The sequence below is a fragment of the Centroberyx affinis genome, unplaced genomic scaffold, assembly GCF_046629955.1.
Source record: "Centroberyx affinis isolate AG114_WGS23_722 - 3 ecotype Tasmania unplaced genomic scaffold, CSIRO-AGI_Caff_v1 ptg002694l_1, whole genome shotgun sequence".
NCBI lineage: Eukaryota > Metazoa > Chordata > Actinopteri > Beryciformes > Berycidae > Centroberyx > Centroberyx affinis.
In genome coordinates this window covers 246,960-271,905 of record NW_027280872.1, presented here as the reverse complement: position 1 = coordinate 271,905, position 24,946 = coordinate 246,960, and the positions used below count along the sequence as shown (strand labels likewise).

Below are 24,946 nucleotides of genomic sequence, written 5' to 3'. Positions count from 1 at the left end.
TGATGACTAGGTGTGATGAAACACAGATGTGAATCAGTCTCGGAGGAAACTGTTACTTCTGAGGAAGATCTTACACTACGCGGACCACCTCTGTAAGAAGGACATATACTGTAGATCATTTCCACATAGGGGACAATGCTGCAACTTGGTTTACGGGAAGGTTTAGCAATGTCCGTCCTGGTAAGCAATGGAACAAGTGAAAGTGTTTTTCTGTGACAGTTATGAATGCAGACAACATCTTTCACTCTTTTAGCAACGAGCGACCACAAAGGGTTTGAAGTAGAAAGATGTTACAAGACATGTTACAAGTCTTGGATAACATCATCACTACTGAGTGACAAGATTAATAGTTGGGCAGAGAATAAAACGTTGATCATCTCATTTATTATATTATACATTTTATATGTAATGACTGTTATGAATAATTTTAATACACATTGTGGAAGCGTGGACCATTCTTCATTATAAATAAACTATTTTAATAACTGATTGTGCATATTAGGTGAGAAGATTTGATGAGGTTGTAACAAGTTTGAGTTGTTTGATTGTTTGCAATAGCACAGCATTACATAGGCTATTTTATTTAGAATTCTGTGTTATTTTCTTTAAAAAATTCTTGGAGTTTGTATTTTTTTCTAACTCTTTAAGGCTTTAATGCTATAGATGCAATGTATTATTAGGTAAAAAAAAAAAAAAAAACAGTTAGCAAGGCAGTTTCCTACTGACAATATTTGGGGATTTGTGCAAGGTTTTATTATTAGTTCGAAGCAATTGACAAGGATGTTGAGAGCTAATGGGTAATACTACTGTCAGTGTGCAGACTTGAGAGATGTTATAGACTTTATAAATTATTTGTATCACTCAACACTTAAGAGTTCTCCAACAGCATGTTTCAGAGAAGGGGTTTGCTGGTTGCTCTGCCTCTGCAGCATGTTTATTTATTACCTGCACATTTTATATCTATTTGCATGCTATTTATGCAACTTGAGTGCAAGTTTTACACATTGTGCATCTTGTGGTATTCACTGTATTGCCTAAGTAGCAAGTGGGCTAAGGCAAACCATAAAAAAAGTATTGCAAGAGTATTTGCAAATACTATTTTGTGTGTCTGGATCACAGGAAGTTTGAGGATTGACCTGCCAACCCTGAACTAGAGGCAGTTGACATTTGTTGCAACATGTTGTCTTGCTATGATCATGCATTTTTTAACAACTTGCTGAAACAACATAGACAATGAAGTCAAAAAAGACTCATTTCAATACTATTTATTGAATGAAGCAGCACAAAATTACAAACGTTTACAGAATACTTTTGTTTTACTTCAAAGTGTACAAAATGTAATTGTACCAAAGAAAACATATCTAAATGATATTAGCTAAAGTCTCCGGAGTTTACTGTGCAAATAACAAAAAATAAGACATAGTGTTGTTGACCTTGGGATAATGCTACGGTTAAGAAATGTTGACCCTTTAAAAAAAAAAAGTATTATTAGAACACTGACCAAAGCAACTGTCCATCTTGGAAGCATTTGTCTTTTTTTAACCAGTACTACCTGCAAATTATTTCCAAAACGAAAAATAAAATCCTCAATTTTCTTTTGCATGAAAAGCAACATCAGATCAACGCTGTCACCAAGCCTCACTCTTTTAGTTTCATAAAAAAAGAAAGAAAACAAATTAATTCTTGCTAAAGGCCTTTGACACAAAAAGGGTCGCTCAGACACATGGCGTTACAATATAAAACATTACTGGAAGACTCAGTCGTGTGTTTACAGCACTGGTGAAGGGTGTGTGAGTGTGTATGCAGCAAAATAACGTGTTAAGAACAATTCAGAGAGGGAGAGAGAGGGAGAGAGAGAGAGAGAGAGAGAGAGAGAGAGAGAGAGAGAGAGAGAGAGAGAGAGAGAGAGAATAGTGTATAATACATGTACATACAGTATATCTGCAATTGTGCTTGTGAATTTGAATGTGTGTGTGTGTGTGTGTGTGTTAGGTCTGATTGTGCATTTTGGATGTGCATGTGTGAGCTGGTAGGCCCCCGAGAGTCAGTGCATCCTGCCTTGGATAGGTAAGACAAGAGGCCTCACACAGACGTTTACGCACACACCACAGACAAGCGCTTCTGGTGGTCATGGCAACAAGTTCATAGTAGTTAATACTGCTGTCGATGCAGTGCTAGTCTAGGCACAGAGTTAGCCTCCTTTCCTGCTGGCCTGCCACCCCAGGCTACTAGAGGGGAGGGGTGGGGTGGGGGGGAGCTCTGATGGGATTTCCAAAAATCAACTGGCGGCTGGTTCCTTCCTCTGATGCTGGAGCATGTCAGTCACACTCACTATGTCCTCCTCAGGCACCTGGAAGAGAGGAGAGGAGAGTTGAAGGAGAAGGGAGAGAATCACTGACTTGCTGTATACACCCAGTGGTGGAAAGAGTACTGTCACTTTGCTGATATTTTAGAGTAGAAGCAGATGTACTGGTATAAAAATCTACTTTCACTTTCTCATTTAAAATGTACTCAAGAGTAAAAGTTACTGAGTTAGTTTTTAGAATAGAGAACGTTGTTAGATGTGATCTTTCCTGTGCGATTCTAAAAGGATGAGAGCACAGAGTTCAAACTAAATCCTTTTAATTGGAAAATTTGGAAATTACAAAATAAAGTGCACAAATAAAGCCGGATTACTCTTCTTTTCTTTGCTGACTGACCATTCACTGTGAATGGCCCTACACTTTGTCAATCTACAATCGTCCAGTTTGTGTGATGTAAATGATATGTAAGTGTTTAGCTTGTAGTTAGCAAAAATACAGCTTCGACTTGAAAACGGTAACAGAAATCGATGGACCCAGTGCCATTAGAGAGATATGTAGGTAAAAAAGGGCCAACTCTGAAAATCCTGCATTAATCATAGACTGTGACAGGGACGATTATGTGAAAACTCCATTGATTCGACCCTGCCGATTTGAAAGATTTTAGACCCATTTCCAAATTACCATTTTTGTCAAAAGTTTTAGAGAAAACTGTTTACTTACAGTTGATTTCTTGTATCAATATGTATGATATTTTTGACAAATTTCAATCAGGTTTCCGTGCACGTCATAGCTCCGAATCTGCTCTCATCAAAGTGACAAACGACCTTTTACTTACAGCTGATGCCGGTGATTGTTCGATTTTAATTCTTCTGGATTTGAGCTCTGCTTTCGACACTGTGGATCACTCTATGCTATTGGATCGCCTTGAAAAGTGGGTTGGCATCAGGGATACTGCTCTAGACTGGCTTAAATCATATCTATCAAACAGAACTTTCTCAGTAGTCATGGGTAATGCCTCCTCTTCTGTGGCCCCTCTGACCTGTGGTGTTCCCCAAGGCTCCTTGGCCCCTTGTTATTCTGTATATACATGCTACCACTGGGACATATCATAAAGAAATACAAAATCCAGTACCATTGTTATGCAGATGACACACAAATTTATGTCCCATTAAAAACCAGTGAAGAAGGCAATTTTAATCATCTTTTATCTTGTCTGTCAGAAATAAAGTCCTGGATGTCCCAAAACCTTCTCCAGCTAAACGAAAGCAAATCTGAAATAATTATCTTCGGTCCCCCAAAGTCCATCCCCATTTTACAGAAACATCTTGGATCCCTATCTTCAAATATCAAACCTGCAGCCAGAAACCTGGGTGTGATATTGGACAGTGACCTTTCATTTGAAAAACAAATTACAAACGTTGTTCAATCATGCTTTTATCAACTAAGGAACATCTCAAAGATCAGGTCTTTTCTCTCTCGGCCTGATCTCGAGAAGGTCATCCATGCTTTTATTTCATCTCGTTTAGATTATTGTAACTCATTGTATTCAGGGTTGAGCCAAAAAACCATCTCGCGCCTTCAGCGGGTACAAAACGCAGCCGCTCGGCTTTTAACAAATACTAGAAGACAAGATCATATCAGCCCTGTTTTAGCCTCTCTTCACTGGTTACCAGTTAGTTTTAGAATTGATTTTAAGATTTTACTGATCACCTTTAAAGCTCTTCATGGTTTAGCCCCCAGCTACATTGCTGAATTGCTGCTCCCCTACGAGCCAGAGTGCAGCCTCAGATCCTCGGGCAGGGCTCTGCTGGCTGTTCCAAAGTCCCGGCTCAAGACTAAAGGTGACCGGGCTTTCGCAGTCAAGGCCCCTCGGCTCTGGAACTCCTTGCCGGAGGATCTGAGGCTTGCAGAATCAGTGACATCTTTTAAATCACTTCTGAAAACATATCTTTTTAAAAAAAGCCTTTTATTAATTCTGGCACACCATTTTTGGTTTTTGTCAACATGTCTTATTTGTTTTATTATCTTATCTGTCTTATTTGTTTTATTATTATTATTGTTATTGTCTCTATTGTTGGGGTTTTTTATTCTATTCCATTTTATTTCTGTACTATTTTAATTGCCTGATTTTATTTGCCTCAGTCATGAAATATCCTGTTGCACCCATGTAAAGCACTTTGTGACTTTGTTTTGAAAAGTGCTGTACAAATAAAGTTTATTATTATTATTATTCTCCCCAAAGAGAAATCACTATGTCCATATTTAGGCATGTGGGAGTTAAGACTTATGAGGTCTACTAGAAGGGATTCCAACTGATACTGATTTCCAAATGCGAAAAATGGAAACATTTCAGATAAACCTACTCCCAATCTTTAACTGGTCAAAACCGCATGACATCCTGTGTGTACAGTAGCTTCCATGAAATCCCTTGGTGTCAAGTGGAAATTCCTGTACAATCTGATGAAGACAAAATAGATCTGACTAATTCACTGAAATAGGAGCCGGAGGAGGAGGAGGAGGAGTTGATGTTGCAGTTCGTTCTCGTGAAAGGACCTCCTGTGGTCTACAGATAAAATTAAGCTTTAGATAGTATAACAGGCTGACAAACACTAAATTATCCATTATTTAATTCCAGCAACTACAGAATGATGGAAAACTAGAAAAACGTGGGAGTTGTGCATTGATTGACTTAACCTGATTGCTTCTGATTAGCCTGAAAAGCAATAACACATCTTTCCCCTCCTGAGTTTTCTCCACCTGAGAATTTCCACTCATATCTAGAGTTTAATGTTTCACAGGTCTTTCCGTCTGCCTACACTGGGAAAAGACTATGACCCACCTGAACGCTTTCTTTCTGAACACTAAAGATAGCAAATCATGCAAGTCATCTGCTCTGTGAATGCGTTTGTTTAGTGCTGTAGGAAGCTGAGGTGTGAATAGTTTCTCAGAATTGTAACAGAGGAGGCACTCTGACCTCACAGCCACTGTTTCCGTAATTCTTATCAACAGAATTTTAGCTATTATTAGGACTGTTGCAAGACTGCCATTTCATTACTGTTAACGAGGTTTCGATAATTGTGGAATTCCATGACATCAACACAGTAGAATGACCTTCTTGCTCTACTAAACCTGACACTTTCTGTTTATGTGTTATGCTCCATGAGAGGCTGAACAGAATGACAAAGCTAGAAAAGTGAGTTACTGACTGAAAAATGAAGGAGTGTCAAGACAAATGCCAAATGCATCGAGAATGTCAAAAGATTCACTTTGGTGATCCATGAGTTCACAAAAAGTTAGTGAGTTCAAAATTCAGTGACTTGGCCTGACTCTCTCTGACTGGACGCTATGGTAACACTTTGTTTGCAATGTAAGGAGATGGAGAGGGAGAGCAGAAAGACACAACATTTAAATAAATACACCCACAAGAGACGCATAACAGCCATTTTCAGGCCAAGCGTGGACATAATCTCATAAAATCTGCTCTTTAGCACCAGATCTGTCAATGTCATGTTGAATTGACAAGTGTAGCTGTAGCTGAAGACAAATTTATACAACAATAGTTATTTGCATAAATGTAGCTAACCTGCATGACCTTACTGATTAGAAATGTTTTTTGTTTCTTACAGTGGTAATCCACAAGATTGTTGTTTTTAAGATTTTGGCGACATCTCCGGTGCTCAGTGCTCATTGCTGTGGTGTTTCTGCTCTGCACTTCCCAGAGATCACCTGTCAATCAAATAGTGTGGGCGGGACTGTGACGTCTTTTTCCTTGGATTTTCTGTTGATGCAGTTTTAGTTTCTGTAGGTGCCACTCTGTTCTTTGTCTGTTCAGCCATGGCGGCTATCGCTGCTCATGCTAACTACCCAGTTCTTCTTCTATTTATTTAAATTAAAAAAAAAAAAAAAAAATGCATCACTTCCTGTGCACCAGAGGATTTTTCCCGGGAAAGACCTGCCCGACTCCGGGTGTTTGGACCAGCAAATGTAAAAGCTTTCATGAACTGGATATAGGTTGAATCACTATTATGTTATACCAATTGTCATTGATATCTGGTGCAACTGACAGACGTCAGCTGAAAACAGTCTGCGTCACTTGTGAAACAATCATGGGAGAATTATGATAATCCAAAACCTGGCAACCAGGAAGTGGTCTTGATTACCAATGTGTGATTGATATCTTAACCGAAGAGATGGCAATTTTTCACCCACTCACGGTAAACCGCAATTTTGGCTTTAGTGATTAATTTAGTCACAGACATGTTGTGATAGGTTTCTGGGTAAAGGCATTAAAATGACCCAGATACACTTTTCCTCATAATGTGTAGATAACACAGGCGGCACTGGTGCTGATGAAGGTGGCAGACAGAGATGAATTTCACATAACCGCTGAGTGGCATATGAGAAATCAATGCTCATGAAACAACACGGGAACTGTTCAGCAGCGTATAAAGTAATATTCTTAATAGCGCACTGATGGACCTAGAGTGTCAATGTTTTCCATTGCGTTTCAGTGAGAACAATCAATGCATTAGGCATTCGAAAACTGTACCTGGTTGGTTCTGGAGTAGACTTGAGTTTTGATGCTGGAGCAGAAACTTGGGCAGTGCAGCCACTTTTATTAATAAAGTGAGTTTTATTCCCAGATTATAGATGTTTCCCCCGTGTATGACAGTCCTATAATAGTACTGACTTCATTGTTGAATTACAGAATAAAGGAAATGGCTGTAAGCACTACTGACAAGTGTTTGTGTTAAGACATGGCTGATGACACTCTTTGGTATTGGATTATTGCACAGAATAAAGAAAAGTCAAAGGCACTCTTCTGGGTATAAAAACACATTATTCTGCTGCTATTCCGACAGTAGGACAATAACCTTCATCAAGGTCTAGGAAACAAAACTGTTCTGCAGCTCATTCATGAGAGCTACTGAATGTCAGAAACATTAAAGGGGCAATAGAGCTGTGTCAGAGACTTGTGTAGGAGGAGATACAATCCACTTTCTACTCATTCCAGGTAAAGATTACAATGCAAGTTATGAAGATGAATCATAGTTCAGTTCAGTGTTATCTTCCAGCATTACAAAATGTGTGTTGCAGTTGAAGACCACATGGTTCCAACACTAACCCTTGGACATCAAGGACTTTTCAATGACTTTCCAGGTGTCAAAATTGGCATGTTTTCGGGGTAAGACATGAAATTGGTCAGAATTAGGAGCAAGCCCCATCAAACGTGATCCGCCAAGGGACCGATTCCTCCTCCATTCATTTTCTGTAATGCAGTTATCTTTATGAAAATGCACGTGGTGTTGGCCATGCGAGAACCAATCCATCCAAAGAAGATGAGGTTGATTGCACAATGCTTCTACCCACTTTCTCATTAGTAGTATCATTAGCTGCCCAAACATGTCTTTTGAGAACAAATGGATTATAGCGGTGTCTGGATTTCCCCCGAGTTGTATGAACCGTGTGTCCCTAACTGTCGGGACACTGCCCCGGTGGGTCTAAACAGGCTGTTAACATGGATTTACCAGTGAACTCCGCAATTGTTAGCAATAGTTTTTTCTCAAATGATTTGGATTGAAACTCATTTCTCAAACTCAGCTATCTAAACTCTTTGAATATCAAAATATTTGAGTCAGAGAAAGTTGATTAACTCCCACTAGTCAACACGCCCAGAAGCGGCCAATCAGAGGGGGGCGGCCGCCGCTCTACACAAATTAATCACCAACAGTGGGGCTTGTCTGTTATGTCATGGAGGCCTCATGCTTTACTAATGATCTTGTCACGCCAAGAAAACATGGTGAAGTCATTCATTTTAAAACTGCTGCTGTATCAACACAAATATCCCTCATGGGGTTTTCCACAGGGTGTGAAGTGTTGATCCACAACGGAGAGAAGTCCAGAGAGCTGAGGCATATTGATAGATTTAGGCACTATAATCTAAAAGATCAAGTACTTTCAAGGCCATCCATTCATTTTTCTCAAATCCACAAACTTTCAAGGACTTTCTAGGCCCATGGGAATCCTGAAAACAGTAACATACCCACCACACAGATCCCTAAAACCAGTCTACTGTCAACTCCCACAGGGCGAAACTGAGCCAAACATGCAATCAATCTTTAATCATCTGCCCTCAGTCACCACTTTGGGAACTTTTGTCACGAAACTGCTATGATGATGTGTGCAATATCCTACGTTTAACAAATTTCTCACTGGCCTGAGTCATCTGTGGAGGTTTTGGCTCCATTCCCACAATTTAAAAACTGAAATTTCAATTGATTCAATTTACTCGACATCCCGACATTACAGTGCCACTCTACTCCGCCGATGGCCTACGGTGACCCCAGATGGCCAGGATAAGGAGGTGAAGATACTCACCAGTGCATGGTCGAAGCTGAAGGTGCTTATGTAATAGGCAGAGATGTCGCTGTCAGCTAGAGGCTGAGATATCTGGGCAACGATACCGCACTCATCTAGAGGAACAAGGGCAGAGTGGAGGAGAAACGCAGTGAAATTACAGTGCACACTTCAGATTAAAGTATCACACTCGAGAACAGGGTATGTGCAGGTGTCCCAAAGCCAAATTTAAGACCTTTTTAATGCAACCTGGAATTAAATTTAACCGCCAAAATAAAGAAACAAAAAACTGTCAGGCAGCCTATTTCCAACTAATCATAGCTATATGCAAAACATGTCTGTATTAACACTGTTCAGTATTAATCTAAGAATCAACATGAATGTGGATCAAATTTACTATGAACTGTAAGTGCAAGCAAGGTAATGTAACATAAAAAAGTTAAATCAACACTACTGCTGGTCTCATTCACATTTCACAGGTCATTTGCCTCAGCCTTACTTTCCTCCTCTACTTTGACTAGATCACCAAATGTAAATAATCTGTCAATACCTCTATCTAAATTCATATCTGCATCAAAATTAAACATAAAGAACCTACAAAAAATAAAATAAAAAACAAGACCTCTAAATCTGTATTCAAGACATATTGATACTTTTCAAGGCCTCACATTTAATTTGAGACTTTTCCAGACTTTTCAAAAAGGACCCACAGATACCCTGGTGAACTTGGAGTGTTAAATATATAAATATATACATTTTGAGGCCTTTAGAAGATGTTTTCAGTCAAGAAGCAGCCTTACCAAAGCCCAGCGGCTGTCCCCCAATGCGCACCATTCTCCACAGCTCCCCAGAGGAGCTGGTGAAGAGAAGATCAGCAGGGAACCTACAGCACACAGATCAAGCACCGATTTCTACCAAGCAAGCAAGAGTATATACTGTACATGTACGAGTGCGTTTCAGAGGTGGAGGGGAGAATATGCTCCGACAACAACATTACCCTCATGAGTGCCTGTGTTATGCCGAATTCTGCATCCCCGCCGAGCATTGCATCCCCACCACGCAACTTTATTTCTCTATGAAACAAATGGTTTTAGCAGCATATATTTTTGTGTCATTTTGGCTCGACAGTGTGAATATCAGGTCAGTAATGACCCAAGCTGAAATAACAGGGGATGCATTATTTGGCAGCCACAATCAGTTCTGCCGAATAATGCATTCAGCCCTTAACACTCAGTAAGGACACTTCAAATCAAACTGTGATAGGAATAAAATGGTGTTATCAGCACATGCTTTATTTGATCGAGTTTGGCAGAGTTTGGCATTTTTCCGCATTTAAAAACACCAACGAGTTCGCCCACAGAAATATTGACAGATACATTTCAGACCAATCGTATCAAGGAAATGCTACTTCTACTGAGTCTAATAAAACATTGATGACTCTAAACGTTCATAAACTATAGACGTCAGATCATTTCTCATCATTGATGAACACCCACAAAGAAGATTATATCGTTTTTAAACAGTACGTTGCCGTAGAAATCAGGTGGGGATGCAATTCTCGGCGGGGATGCAGAAAACACCTGCAGGTGCTGCAAAGTGCACAACCGCACCCCAAAATACACACACCCACATACACACACCAAACCGCCCACAAAGCAGTGACCCTACATACAGAGGGATTTCAGGTGACATAACACATAACACATCCTCTGGCGGCCATATTGGAGGTTCTCAGCTCTTGGGCAGTGACTGTGAACAGGTGGTTGCATCTCTAAACATACAGCTTGGTCGTCTCAATAGAATTTAATAGACATGGTTCATTTCTATGCTTTTTCTGACTGGAGAACTGATCATTTTGCCACTAATACATCTGGTCGATTTTGTGTTTAGATTATGTCAGCTTGTTAGGTAGCTAACCATAGTATCTGGTTAGCTAACTATCATTATCTTGTTAAAGGAAAAATCCACCCTCAGATCTTACAGTTATCATCAATCTGTGATGTTTAATGCATTCCAGATGTGTAGGTTAGAGTGTTTTAGGGTGGATTTTGCACTCACTCACTCACTCACTCACATCTCATCTGACACACTAGCCAACATATCTAGTATTTAAGCTAGCTTCAGTGGTGGCTAGTACTTCCATTTTAACATTAACATGTTGCTTTGTAAAATTAGCCTGTTGCCTAGTTAGCTAGCTAACAATGGCAAAAAACAGGTTTAGGTTAGCTTAATTGTAACTTTTCAAGCTACACCTTGAACTAAAACAAATGAGTCACAATAACCTAAATTTGGAAACAAATCTAATTAGCCTATTCACTTTTTCAGGCATTTGTTTTTCTTGCCTTACATACTTAGACTTTATTTGTGCACAGCCAATTCTCCACTGGACCTCCAAGAGATGGCACTAGCTGTGGTTGCTGGAGATTTGTGACAACTGCAAAGCCTCTACAGTGCTGTGTGAAATGTGTGTGTCAGGCGGTTTAACGCCTGTATGCATAACCATAATCATCTTCTACACTAAGATGTATTAGATAATGGGACCCAATATCTACCTCCTGTTTGTGCAAGCATTGTCAGTATGGCGGCAGATGTAAGCTGGTTCAGCATGAGAAAGTTGGTCAGAAGCCTTACTGTCTCTGAGCCTCGGTGTCCATCACCAGTGAGATGTAGCCGTCGATGAGGGAGAAGGAGAAGAACTTGATGCAGTCCAGGTCTTGGCTGGGGGTCGGCGGCGCTCCCTCCTTAGGACTATCATGGGAGAAAGGAGGAAACACAACCAGGAAGACAACGGTGACGCAAAGATGAATGGGAACACATGCTTATGTTTTATGTTATATTATGTGCTGTCATGGATGGTTGTTGATGTTTTTGATATTCTTTTATGCTCTTTGTGCAAAGCAAATTCCCCCGAGGGGCAGTAAAGGTTACACTCATTCAACACGGTTTCTTTTTGAGCCATTACAAAAGTCTGAGGCCCTTCCTATCAAAACAAGTCACACAATGAAATGATTCTTGAAAACCACAACAAAAAATGACTCAGAGGGAAGTGTTGGTTTTGTTCAAAGCTCAAAGCACAAAAGTGTCAAGTTTTAGCAAATGGTTACAACATTGCCATGTTGACAGATACTCAGATACAGACAGACAAGTGGTGCTAAAGCAGATTTTGTCATTGTTTACACCTTGGGTAGTTGTATATGCCATTTCCGAGAGAGAGCTGAGAGTAATAACTCCATTAAAAAGGGTTGGATATGATTGAAGCTTGGATACATATGTAGATGATAAACCAAGCTCCTTAGAAAACAAACAAAAAAAAAAATTCTGAAGCAGAGGCCAAATATGTGCCGCAGTCCTGTCACATCCAGGCCAATGTAACCCTGCCATTTTTGAGGATTCTGCTCCAAAGTGATGGATAAATGGTACAGACTCTGTATACATGACCTCACATGCCCTCAAGCTGGGCCAAAGTGGTGGTGCAACTTTTTTTTTTTTTAGATCAAACTAATTAAACCCATATATAACCTATCACAAATTAGCCTGTTGTTACTGCCCATTGTCAACATCGTCAGTTCTTTAACATCACCAGATGTATCAAATATGTCAAAAATGTAAATTTAACACACTCTTATGTCCAAGTTCTCCAAAATCCCCAATATGTCTCTCATCTCACTGGAGATTAAACTGGTTTCAAATAATTTATCTGGCATGACATGGCAAATTTAGAAAATATTAAGTGTAGCATGCAAGGGTATGACTTCATTAACAGCAAAACAATGACAAGCCAATGATCCTGTGAGCCAAGGAGTCTTTTTGGAACTTGTGCTGCCACCTTGTGTTTCAGACAGGTACTTCAACAGAGAAGCAGTGGGAACTCACCTGTTGGAGTAGAAGAGGACGTCGATCAGAGTGGTGGCGATAGACGGCAGCGTGTCTGGGTCCAGAGACATCACACAGAACTGGTTCTGGGGGATCAGCACCGGGTGAACCGTGGGCTGGATGGCTGGGAGCAACAAGGACAATGTCGGTTTGTAAGAACAGCTAACCTACCTGGGCCGGGTTCTCACATAAAGCCTGGCAGAACGGAGGCTTTTCTGTTGCATTAAATACCTTTTCATACATTTCAAGAATCTTATTTTCACGTGAATATATTACTTCTCAGCACAGGTGTAGATCTGGGGGAGACATATTAGGAGGAGGATGCAATAATTCTCCCTTTCTCTCATGCCTGCATACTTTTCTCGTGTAAAATAAATATTTTCTTTCAATCTTCCTGATGAAATGAGGGAAATTGGAGTTGTGTTTAGGTTACTACTATGCCCATAGCAGGTCAGCGTGATTTGCTGCCCGGCATGCTGATCTCTTCCTCCCCCCAAGTTGAAATGAAGCCTACAGTCTTGCTTCTTAGATAGAAAATCATGAGAAATTGATTTTGGATATTATTTTGCAGCACAACAGAACATGTAAAAAGTCAAAGGGTGGACAAACTGTTGAGCATGATTGTGTGTACTGCCCGCATTGTACAGAATGTACTGTACCTAACAATGATGTAAAGAGCGTTTCCTGCAAAGGACACAGTAATTCAATTCAATTCAATTCAATCATCCCTTTGTGTTTGCCACCTACTGCGTTCCCAGCCTGTTTGCACTGTTTCCAGCTAACATACATTATAAAATGTTTGTTTAAGTTAGCAAACATTGGCCTTGGCACACCAGGTGTTCTTGGACAGCAGGTTCCTCTTGTCTTGAACACACATTTCTTTTCACTTACCTTTCTGTGACTCTTCATGATGCCAGGCAAGATCGATCAATGCCAGAAAAAGAGGTGAATTCATACACAACAGCTGTACGGTCTTCTCATATCTGGTCCTAAAGCATGTGACCATTTTTTCAGTGATGGATAAACTATTCATACTCTGTACACAAAACCTCAAGGTGGTGCTACAGGCTTTTCACTTTTCTTTTCTGAGACAAGCTGCATCAGTGCCAGAGAGGTGGGTGAGTTCACACCAAGCAGGACTTTGACCCGTACCTTCCTTGCCGTTCTTCTGGAGGCCGTTGTGAACGTCCTGACAGTGCACAGGCACAGACTCTCCTCCCACCTCTCTGTAGATGTTGAACTCCTCCTCCAGAGTGGTGATGACTATAGACAGGTCTTTCTCCCTCACCTACACAGAACAGATGTGGAAGAGGTTTCAAAGCACTTACGAAACAAGCATAAACTGAGTCCACAATCAATTCATTTGCCATGCAAGATCAGCGTACATTAGAGTGTTGTTTCAAGCCACAACAACACTGGCTCCGTTTGTTAAGGATACAAAAGGGGATATCCGTGTATCTGTGTTCACTTTGCATGTCAACTATTAATATGCTTGCTGACAGAAACGTCTGTCAAGGTGTTGTCCATTTCTGTCCACTTAACACTTTCACTTGTCATCTATCAACTAACTTTTAGCGCCCTCAGCTCTGTTGGGAATTAATTCCTTACTTGTTGAAATGGTGAGTAGACAAAATTAAGTGTGGCTTCTTTTGCTTGGCAGCACTCTGCAGGTCAAAGGCTTCTTTGCCAGACAAACTTTACTTTAGCATTGCTCCCAACTAGGGCTGAACGATTTTGAAAAAATATCTAATTGCGATTATTTTGACTGATATTGCAATTGCGATATGATTTGCGATATTAGAGGGAATGATAATTTTTACATCATTATTATTTAATTTTCATTGAAAAACATATTAAAATGATTATGGTGTGATTTTTGCAGGGATCTGTACCAAACAAAGATGTTTTCTTAAGTCTGTAGAATATGATGTGTGACACTCTCTGAAGCACGACAATATTTAATTTAAAATGGTATTTTGACACACATTTCGCCTTTAACAAATATTGCGCCTCCTGAGATTTGGAAAGTGCAGTAGGCCATATTGCAATTTCAATAAAATTTTGATTAATTGTTCAGCCCTACTCCCAACAGCTCTAAATTATAAAATATCAAATATTTCCAAGTGGCCCTATCATTTTTACAAGAAACATGCGAACACTGAATGAACTGGGTGGACTGGAACTTAAAAAAATAGGTCGGACTCACCAGGATAAAGTCCGTCTGATAGGTGGAGAGCATGAAGACGGACACGTGCTGCTGGGCCAATGGGGCGATGACTGACTTGGCGATCTTGGTGACCCCCACGGCCTGGGAGCTGCTGGAGGCGTTGCCATTGGAGACCACGTTGAGCGGCAGCCAGATGGAGCTTTCCACCTGGAGATGCTCTGAGGGCTGGAGCTCTGGGTGGGGATGGGGTGGGGAGCGGGAGAAGGTCGGACGGTCAGTGAGTCCGCAGCGTCACATACTGTATGCATGGACTCATTACACTGCATTACACTGTTGTATTACACTAAACATGCACTCTTTCTATCTCCCTCACTTAAAAAAAACAGCTGCTTTACTTTCAAGGTAAAAGCAGACCACTCATTTAAAGTAATAGTACAACTAGAGCACTAATGGGAAAGGCAGCTACACATTCTCCTCAAATGAATTTCCTCATTGAGGAGGAGCTCATTTTGCAGGCACAGAACTCCCCCAGTGTGACTAATATGTTGAGCAGGGTTGAAACTGATAAATACCTTATCATGAGTTTATCTTATCAATATTGCGATGGAGTATTTAGGTTCGCGAAGGTGTGAAACTCTATGAGGCAGCTTTAAGTGTTGTATACAGTCTGCTTCCTGTTGTTGCTGCCTAGTGTAACGTACCCCCACTTCCTCTCACACCGCCCCCCCTCTCTCTCTCTTCCTTCAGTGCCATCAGCACAGAGACCTAAAATGCTCCCCAGCTATTTATACCGTACAGCTACACAAGTAAAAATTATGGCCAGGATATGCCTACACCGCAACATGCTTTATAGGCTATTCAGCGTGAGCCGATACCCACGCATGAATGTGCACGTACACACGTTGACCTAATGGGAGGTAGAGCAGGGTTAAAGGTCATAGTTCAACCAGGGTCATCCTTCAGACTCGGCTGTATCATCTCACACAGGATGGGCAGTAAAAGCAGAAGCGTTCACGCAGCTGGGCACGTCGCTGAGCCAAAATGGCAGGACAGGATACTTCACTCTCCTTTCCCAGGACAGGACCCGAGTGGAAACTGGCAGCTACCTGGGAAACAGGTGCCTATCCAGGAAGTAAGCAAGAAGTTGGGAGAACGGGACATGGGGGTGCTGACCTAGCGAGATGTGCAGCGCAAGCCTTTTCAGCGTTGTTGGAATAACAAGTCGAAATAATAACACGCATTCTCCGTTTTCCTAAAAGCATCCGTAGCTTCCTAGCTCTTCATACACTGTTGGAATTGTATAACAGTGCAAAAAAACATTCTGTTTGAGGGAAAATTTTCCCCGGATTTCCTTCAAGACGCATTTACATTTAAAATCATGCAGAACTTACAAAACTTTTGGGCCAAAAAAAAAAACCCCAAAAAAAACATAAATAATGATGAGAGCTTTTGAGCTACCGTTCAGCTCACTAAAAACACTGTCAAGCAGCGTCTACTCCCTGCTGTGAAATGTCTTTTCCTTTTCTTTTGCTCTACTCCCCTTCAAAAGGGCCACTGTTCTGGTTGGCATAATTTGTCAGAGGCAGCCCCTGGTGGCTTCTCTACACCAGCTTTCACCTCTTAAAATAGACACACAGATAGAAGGGGAGAGAAGGAGACGGAGAGAGAGAAACAGAGCAGGAGCCGGAGGCGATGTATGCCTTTAACAACTACATCCATTTCAAAAGACTTGGACGTAAGCGGCTGGATGATAAGTGGAGGGAACAATAGAAAGCACACAGGAAGTTGTATTGTTGACTCAAGACCCAAAGAGTGTAGAGGGAGAACATAGGGTGTGTTCTAACTGTAAAACAATTGATAAGCAAAATATTGATGATTGATTGATAGATCACTAATCAGGCTCTCCTCTGGGACATTCAAAAAGTTGCCCTATGGTGTTTTTGTGTGGTGTTTTGTACTATATCTACTAGTGGTATTTCTACTATTACTAGGGCTTATGGAAATAAATGAAAAGGTTTGCATGTAGTGCTGACCAAAATGGGCTCATTCTCCATTAAACTTGCCTATATCTGAAGTAACAGGGCTAGCTGTTTTTCTTTGGAGCTGCACTAGGCAACATCGCAGGTTAGTGGCAACCAATGGCAGAGAGAGGTAACTTTGAATTTTATAAAAAAAAAAAACAGAAATCCTGTAACATGACGTCAGGGAACTGCACACTCATGCTCATTTTTACCAATTGGCCGGTCTGTGATGCTTTATACCAAAGGAAACCAAAGAGACGAGAGAGGAAAAGATCTAATATTGGTGAGTCCAGCTTTCTCTGGACGGGAGCTCTCGCTGCTGTTTGGGAGACAGTTTTGTTTTTCATTCTTAAGTTTTGTTTCATCACTTTCTATGTGGAGAAGATTTTTGGGCGAATGGGACGTCTCAATTAGGGGAGATGGGAGGCTCTTCTCTATTGCAGCCCCACTTTGTGATTCAGGCTGATAAGACAGGTGTAGTTTTATGTAAAAAATCTTGACCAGTGCAGCTTTCATTTCTATATGAAGAGTTACGCTCCAAAATGTGATCTCCATCATTTTCAAAATATGACACCCACTCTCCCATATTGACTGCTGGCATGAAGGTTATGCACATTATGGGTTAGTATTGCAGTTAGGAGTCATCTTAAGACATCTGCTTATAAAACTGTTTGTTTTTTGCGGACAGAATCATATGTCAGATGAATTTCAGGTAATAAATCTTTTTCCAAAATGGATATACAGAGTTTTGGAAGGAATGAAACCCTTCGTTTGGTTGTTTATACCCATTGTACCTGGTGAGGTCTGTGAGGGTGGAGGAAACAAGGAAGGAAGGAAGTAATATTAGAACGGTAAAACAACAGAGCCCTAATGGTGGTCGCATGAGGGTCTCGGAGAGACGCCTATCTGGTTAATGTGATGAAAGCTATGTGTGTGTGAGAGTGTTTTACCTTTGAATCCTTCTTCATCAAGGACAACTGTGTAGTTCTCCGGTGTCTCCGTCAGACTGAAAAACTTGCATCTGAGACGGGAGAGGAAGGACAGATGGGGAGAGAGATGAGGCGGGAAATCGAGAAAATGTGAAAGACAGGAGATAAAGACAGGAGATAAAGAGAAGAGAGAGTGTGTGAAAGGACGGTGTTATTCATCTACAACCAACAAAAGGAGATTCAGATTTTCATAATAACAGTTACCGGGAATCTAGTGAATAGAGGTCTCCGAAACACACATAGGGTTCAGGACTGGCTGGCATTCATTAGCACAAAACCAAGCCAAGCTCAGCGTTATGCCAATATCCCCCCTTTGTCTACCGCGAATGGTGGGTAACCCATCAAACTGGGGCAGCTTCAGTCACCCACTGCTGTATTCAAAGAAAGAGTCAGGCAAGACCGCTGCTAATGTGATGATATTTGAAGTCACTGGACTGTGTGTATATGCTGTGAAACTAAGTTGTAAGTTGTCCATACATCTCTGCACCAGTATCACCAAGGCATTCGTCTACTGTACTTTGTCACTTTAGATATTTGTCACTTGTCACATCATTATTAGGCTTGGAGCCAAAAACCATTTGCTTTCAAAGACTGCTGCTTGGTCTGGCCGCAGTGTTCGGCTCCACTGAATGTTGCCATTGTGAAACAGTGAAAGAGGGAGGTGGGGGACTATGGGTAGAGAAACAAAACAAAAAAATAGGCCCATGGGGACTGGCATGGGCCGAGGAGGGAAGTGTTCATGTAAAACACAGACTTTTGCTGGATAAAATCAGCTTTTGGAACCAATATGCTTCAATTCAAATCAAGTTTCTGAATACGAAAAATGTTCTTTTTCCATAGCCATAAAAATGTCTTGTGTAATGTAATAGCACAAACAAGGAAACTGGAGTAGAAACGTCAGGTGCATGTTGCACTGAGGGACAGGCAATAGGAATTGATTAATGTGTAATCCAGGAGCCTGACATGCCCCACAGACAGCAGCCTCTTGTTCACTTTTACAGTCAGCGACTGTAACGAGGCGAACCAGTGCTTATCATCTGCTGACCGGCCCAGGCTTCAGAGACTTTCAGTCTATAAAGAGACTGTTTCGACTTTTTTGGGCTGCAGGAAGCTTGGGGTTTCAGGTGTGTTTTAGGTAATGGGTGGGATTTAATAATGACGATAGGTTGTTTAATTGCATTGAATGCATAAATGCTGCAGGCAACTTCGCAAATTAATGGCTCCAAATGGCAGCGAGAGGTAACTCAAACATTTGAACTTCAATACCGAGAAATCATGTGATGTGACACCAGTAATTTGCATGTTAATGTTCACCAACCCGGCCGGCCTGTGATCACTTCATATCAAAGTGAAAACCAAAGACACGGGAAAGGAAAAAGATCTAAGAAGATCTCCGGCTTTCTCTGGACGGAGCGCTGACTCGCTGCTGTTTAGGAAACAGTTTATATTTTGCTCTCAAGTTTCACTTTGTCACTTCCTGAGAGGATTTCCCGCCAGTGTCCACAGAATTTCATTGAGGCAAATCTATGGGGTCTCAATTATTGTGGATGGGACACCCTTCTCTACTGCAGCCCCAATTTGAGATTTAGGCTAGGACGATGGGCGTATTTTCACATAAAAATATTGCCTAGTGCAGCTTTAAAAACAAATAAACACATCTTTGCCTTTCCTTTAGATATACACCTTAGTGTTGGGATAAAGGATATTCACTGACAGCTTTCAGACGAGGCAATGCCTAGAAACCAAGGCATGCGTTAGAGGTTCAAAGCATCACTCAGCCAAAAGAAAGCCTTTGACTTGCAAAAGTCTTGTTGTCGATTTACTTAGGCTTTTTAAACTTTGTTTGAGTGAGGCTGTGAGCTGTTTCAACATGGGAAACCTCTCTTTGCTTCATTTGAATCCTTAAAAAGATAGCGCTGCACATTCCTGTTTTCCTAAAATGCGTCACCGGAGCTACATGTTCCTCTTCCTCTGCTTATCAGTCAACTGAGGCCATTACAGTAGAGTCCAGAGTGAAACCGCTCAACTCCTGACTCGGCAAAAACTAATCCCCGCTATGAGATGGGACAATCACTCCACAGAGAGAGAGAGAGAGAGAGAGAGAGCGAGAGAGAATACTGTAACACTACCGGTGGTGCGAGCAAGCTCAGCAGCCTATTGTGTCCTGATACCACGCTCGCTTCCTGCTGACCTTTCACCTTCCCCAGCTCGCCATTTCCTGCAGGTAGCGTAAGCCAAGCATCTCTCCAGCCAGTGACCATGATCAGGTGTAGAGCTGTGTCACACTGTGATTTGTTTTGGGGCATTTTGAGAAGAGGCGCTATCAGAATTCAATTAGGTTTATCTCTTGTTTAACTATTGCGAAGCAGCCAATCCTCGGTATATGCTAACACAGCACAAAAGGCTTTGGTCGATTGCTCTCCAGAAACTTGAGGGCAAGAACATTTCAGTGTTAGTGAGGCACGCTGAAAATAAGTCTACAGATAGCGGTCTAACCTAAGCCACGATATATTTTAGGATACTGACGCGCAAGATCCGAAAATTCATTTGTCATGTTATTCCATTGTGATTGCATTTCTATTTCTACAGCGTGGTGTAACGGTGACACGCGGCCTGTGTGTGATGACTGGTGGTAATGAGTGCGAAAAACAAGTTCCTTCTATCGAGGCGTGAGGGAACATGAGAGGAAGAGAGAGCAAGAGAGGGAAATAATGACAAGAGACGAGGTAGCAACAGGTAGCGAGGGAGCAGCAAGGCAGGGAAGATGGAGGAGACTTTGAACACCAGGCACGCAACACCCTGGACTTTGATCCAGCTATACATACAAAGCAATGGGTGGTGGAGGAGAGAGAGGGGTGGGTGTGTGTGTGTGTGTGTGTGTGTGGGGGGGGGGGGGTCTGCAACTGATGCTCCAGCTGAGGAAATGCGATAAGACGGGAACGAGCTGATGTTGTTGCAAGTGTGCGGAGCCCCAAGCTATCGCCGCACCATCTTCAGCGGGCGACCAAAGAGTCCGCTACCTTCACAGCGTGCTGCAGGCCGATCTATAGGGTGGTGGACTTGTGCACGTTCTCACGGACTCCTCTTTTTTTGGAACAATGGGGAAAGTTTACCCTGAAACTCCCTCCCTGGCTTGTTGTTAGAGGGACCAGCCTTGTGTAAACAGGGGAGCGAGTGAGCGCCCCCCAACCTTGACAGGCCAACTGAAGCAGACAAGTGGAAAACTCCCCACTGGGTTTTTGGCTCGGCCGAGGCATTGTTGCGGGCCGCGCTCTCGTTAGCGAGGAGAGGAAGGAGGGCTGTGTGAAGCCTGCAGGGCCGAGTCCACAGCAGGGTGACACCGATAGATCAGGCCGATATTGGACCTTTTATTACATGGTAATGTAATAAAATATTATATTAGCCAGTCATGTGGTTTGCTGCCGATATGATGCAGGCTCTTCCCTGATTACAGCTACAGAAAAACAGGCTGTAAAACCTGCAATGAAATTTTAGTTTCTTTGGACATTTTATTAATTCATTTAATTATTCAATAATGGTTTTTGTAAGTTAATTCTTCATTTAAAGGCAATAATCTATCCCAGAGTTTCCCTACCATTGAATAACTGCTGTGGGTCACCCTGCCTTAAAGAGCTGCTAACACTAAAAGAGTCTGGGTTTCAATGGAGAGTTTTAGTGTCCCATGACGCGTAAAAGCCGTTTCAGAGGCTTTTCCACCCTGACAAGAATAAAATTCTTGTCAGGGTGTATTTTTTCGGCATGAAGAGAAGATATATCAGCTCTCAGCAGCTTCAGTACAAAAGTATCAAAAGTATCTGCCTTCAAAAACCAAAATCAGTCAAACCCTATAGTCGACAGTGTGTGTGCCTGCGTGTGCGAACACACACCAGAAGTAAAACGGGCCAACTCGTAGGTGAAAACAGAAGGAAATATTTGCAAGTTTGTTCTTTTCTTTGTGTTAACACACCCATAGACTACAAATAGCCACTCAAGGCCACAAAGCAACATAAGACTACAGAGTCTACCAGCCTGCAAGCCTGTGGTCAGTATTTCTCAGTCTGTTGTGGGAAGATTTATCCTCAAACCCGGGCCTTCATAAGAAGCTGAACATGCATGTCTGATGCAGACATGCAGACATTTTTGCAAGTGTGCATAGAGATACACACACTCACACACACATTTGTATTGCGATACTTGTGAGGATCTTCATTGACTTCATTCATTCCCTAACCATAACTTTAACCCTTACGATTGCATGCCTAACTTTTAACCCTGACCTAAACCTAATCCTGATTCTAATCTTGACCGTAAACACAATTCCTAACCCTAAACCAGCCCTTTAAAGTAGCGAGGATCAGCAAAATGTCCTTACTTTTCAGGATTTTCCTCATCTCTCTGTCCTTGTGAGGACATTTGTATTTATCATAAGTATAGAAATACAAGAACACACACACACACATAGACACAGGTGGTCTTCACAGACTGACAGTGTAACAGACAGTGGGCTGGGAACAGAGATCCTGCATGCTGTGCCTCATCATATTTCTATTCTAGACAAAGGGGGGTTCCTCCGACTTCTTTCATCCTCTAACACCGTTAACATCAGTCATACAAGACTTCAGCTGCGTTCGATGATGCTGGAGAAATACTGTATCTGCCTAGTGAAAATTTGAGGATAGGTCTATAGCTTCTGGAAGCACCGTGCCAAGTGATTACCTCCTTAAAATTCTGGTCAGGATTGTCTGCTTTCAAATCACTTTGTGCTCACTCTGTGGCCTGGTGAATAGCAGGGGCCTGAGAGAGGGAGATGGCTGAAACCAAACCAGGCTATTAGGCTTGTTGTGCTCTACGATTGTTTTGAGTTGCCATGAACGCAATCTCCTCCACCCCTCCCCACCTCACACACACACACACACACACACACACACACACACAAAAAAAACAGGAAAAACAACAGGGCAAAACACAACTAGCCTATACCACAGCCGGATGACATAACTCCAACACACAGAAAAACACATGCCTGCTAATCGAAGGAAGTGCAGCTCGAGTGCAGCTTGCATGGTATTTCTGGTGCATTCTGGGCTCAGCCTTGTTGTTTCACATACTCAAGGCTTAATGGCGTCTGTTCAAATGACCATGCAGTCCCACGCCTTGAAAAGAAATACTGATTGACTGACTCTACATCAGGATGCAGGATTTCATCACTCAGGATGATTAGTCATGATGAACCTGTTGGCCCATATCTTTAAAAAAAAACAAAAAAAAGAAAAAACTACTGACTCACTGCACGTCAGAATACACTATTTTATGGAGGTGCAAGTCATCATTATGCAATGTGCCCGGACATGTCAAGACCCATTGCCCCTTATTCCAATGCAAATGAGTGCTGGCAGGAGTGGCTGGGTGTGAACAGATGCTGGGCACTTGATGGAAGAAGATATGGCTCATCTTGTCATGTGGTTTGTTTATGATTTGTAGAGTGTTTTAAACTCATTTCCCCATTTGAGGTGATAGGAAATGAGCAAAAGGTGTATTCTGGGATCATGATTAGACATGGTGCCAGGTAAACTAACAGAATAAGGCGTGTGAATTCTGTTGCAGATTTGAGTTTATGTGACTTATGTGATATCTGGGGCTTAAAGATCAGAGAAGGAAAATTTGCTAACAAGTTTCTTAACCTGGCATGGGAGGACTCTTTGAACTAAAGTTTGGGCTGCAGCACTGCCAGTTTAAAACACACTGCTTAATCAGGCCATTATGAAAGTAGCCAGCCTCTATCTGGCCTCCATCACGGCAATGCAATCACATAGGGCAGCTTGAAGACAGATGTTAAGCCTTTCTTCCGACCATGCATATGTGGGGCAGCCAGAGTAATAAACAATTATATAACAATGGGAGGATATCCAGGGATTAACTGCAAACTGCCCCCGTTGCCAACATAAGATCCGGACAACTTGCAGACTGGATGTTGCCTCGGCATGCTCATGTAGGGTAAGTGTCAAGTGTGTGTGTGTGTATTGTGTTGTGTTGTGTTGGGGCAATGGGATCCCATTGAAATAAAGTGGAGGGGCGTTGCATGGTCTTTTAACAGTCTACCTTTACACAAGCGATGAAGGCTGCGATTGAACGGGTATAGGACTACATAACGTTTATACATGAGCATACACTGTATACTATATTTCAGCTGGTCTCTCTGTGCAAATATGGTTTATTGGAAAATAGCATATGTAGGCTATATGTATAGGTAACAGTGATCAATGATTGTCTCCACTGTAAGATTACTGACCCTTCTGTATTTTGGTTTATAGGCCAAATTTACTATGTTAAATAGCATAAAACATTTAATCTGTATAGTTTCAGGCGTTGCAGTGTAACAATTGAGAATAAACGTATTCAGAAATACACAAACAAATAATAATGTCTTGGCCACCCATTGAATGAAGAGGCGCTAATGCTATCTCATGTACCCGTACTGGATTACCAGGCTGATTCACACTGTAAGACCAACCCGTCTGAGCCTGATCAATGAGTCTTACCGTGATCTATTCCGGAGAAATATCAGTTTTATCAGCGGGTGTGTGAAATTCACCAGCCCGTTCTTAGCTATGCTGGTGACCCGTAGCCTGTGGTCCAATATGTGCAAGTCCATATTGTCGGTTGCGAGCAGTGCAATCTCCTCCTCGCTGTGTGCATGCGGCGGCGGAAAAGCTTTCCTTAAATGACACCGGTGGTAGTTTTCATTACCGACAACCAAACCGCCCGAGATCGGCTGTGCGCGTTTCGCATCAGTGTCGGATAAAGAGGAAAAACATCCGACGCAATCCGACTCCAGCCCGACTCAACTACTGTATATTCAAATACAAGAGACAGACCCGGAGAGAGACACGCCTCCTCCTCTTAAAGCTACAGGTTACCGTATTAAATGTCATGCACATCTAGAACCGCCTTCACTGCCCAAAAAACAAGCTGGTAGGTGCAGAAACACGGGTTCCGGGGTCTGGCCTTCACAATAAAAGTACAACAGGGGAATGAGTCAAAATGAGACCACAAAAAGATGCCTACAACATAAAACCCACAGCCTACCGACGCCTCAGAAAGCTGTCTATTAGCAGAAACACTGATTGACTCAAAATTTAGAAAGTGGGAGATGGGAGAGTAGGCCTAGTAAAAAGCCAGCAGAAATATTTTCTAAGCAGCAATATATCCAACCTTTGTGATATTTTAGTTATTGTT

The 24,946-nt window shown here is 41.8% G+C and overlaps 1 protein-coding gene across 1 annotated transcript; it reads right to left on the bottom strand.

Moving 5' to 3' along the window:
- Positions 1-1,302: 1,302 nt before the first annotated feature.
- On the bottom strand, positions 1,303-24,579 carry castor1 (cytosolic arginine sensor for mTORC1 subunit 1). The gene is made up of 9 exons (XM_071535377.1): positions 24,250-24,579; positions 17,672-17,742; positions 14,740-14,933; positions 13,686-13,821; positions 12,534-12,657; positions 11,292-11,408; positions 9,461-9,543; positions 8,682-8,776; positions 1,303-2,350 (listed from the first exon to the last, which is right to left on the bottom strand). The coding sequence occupies exons 1-9, from the start codon at positions 24,360-24,362 to the stop codon at positions 2,279-2,281; spliced, it is 1,005 nt and encodes a 334-aa protein (XP_071391478.1). The 5' UTR covers positions 24,363-24,579; the 3' UTR covers positions 1,303-2,278.
- Between the last annotated feature and the right edge of the window lie 367 nt (positions 24,580-24,946).

Excerpts from the sequence above, each read along its gene's own strand:
- castor1 (XM_071535377.1), bottom strand. The coding sequence starts at position 24,362 with ATGGACTTGCACATATTGGACCACAGGCTACGGGTCACCAGCATAGCT. Across the intron at positions 9,544-11,291 it reads GACACCGAGGCTCAGAGACA|GTTCCCTGCTGATCTTCTCT; the intron begins GTAAGGCTTCTG and ends TGTGTGCTGTAG. Across the intron at positions 8,777-9,460 it reads GGGACAGCCGCTGGGCTTTG|ATGAGTGCGGTATCGTTGCC; the intron begins GTAAGGCTGCTT and ends TTGTTCCTCTAG.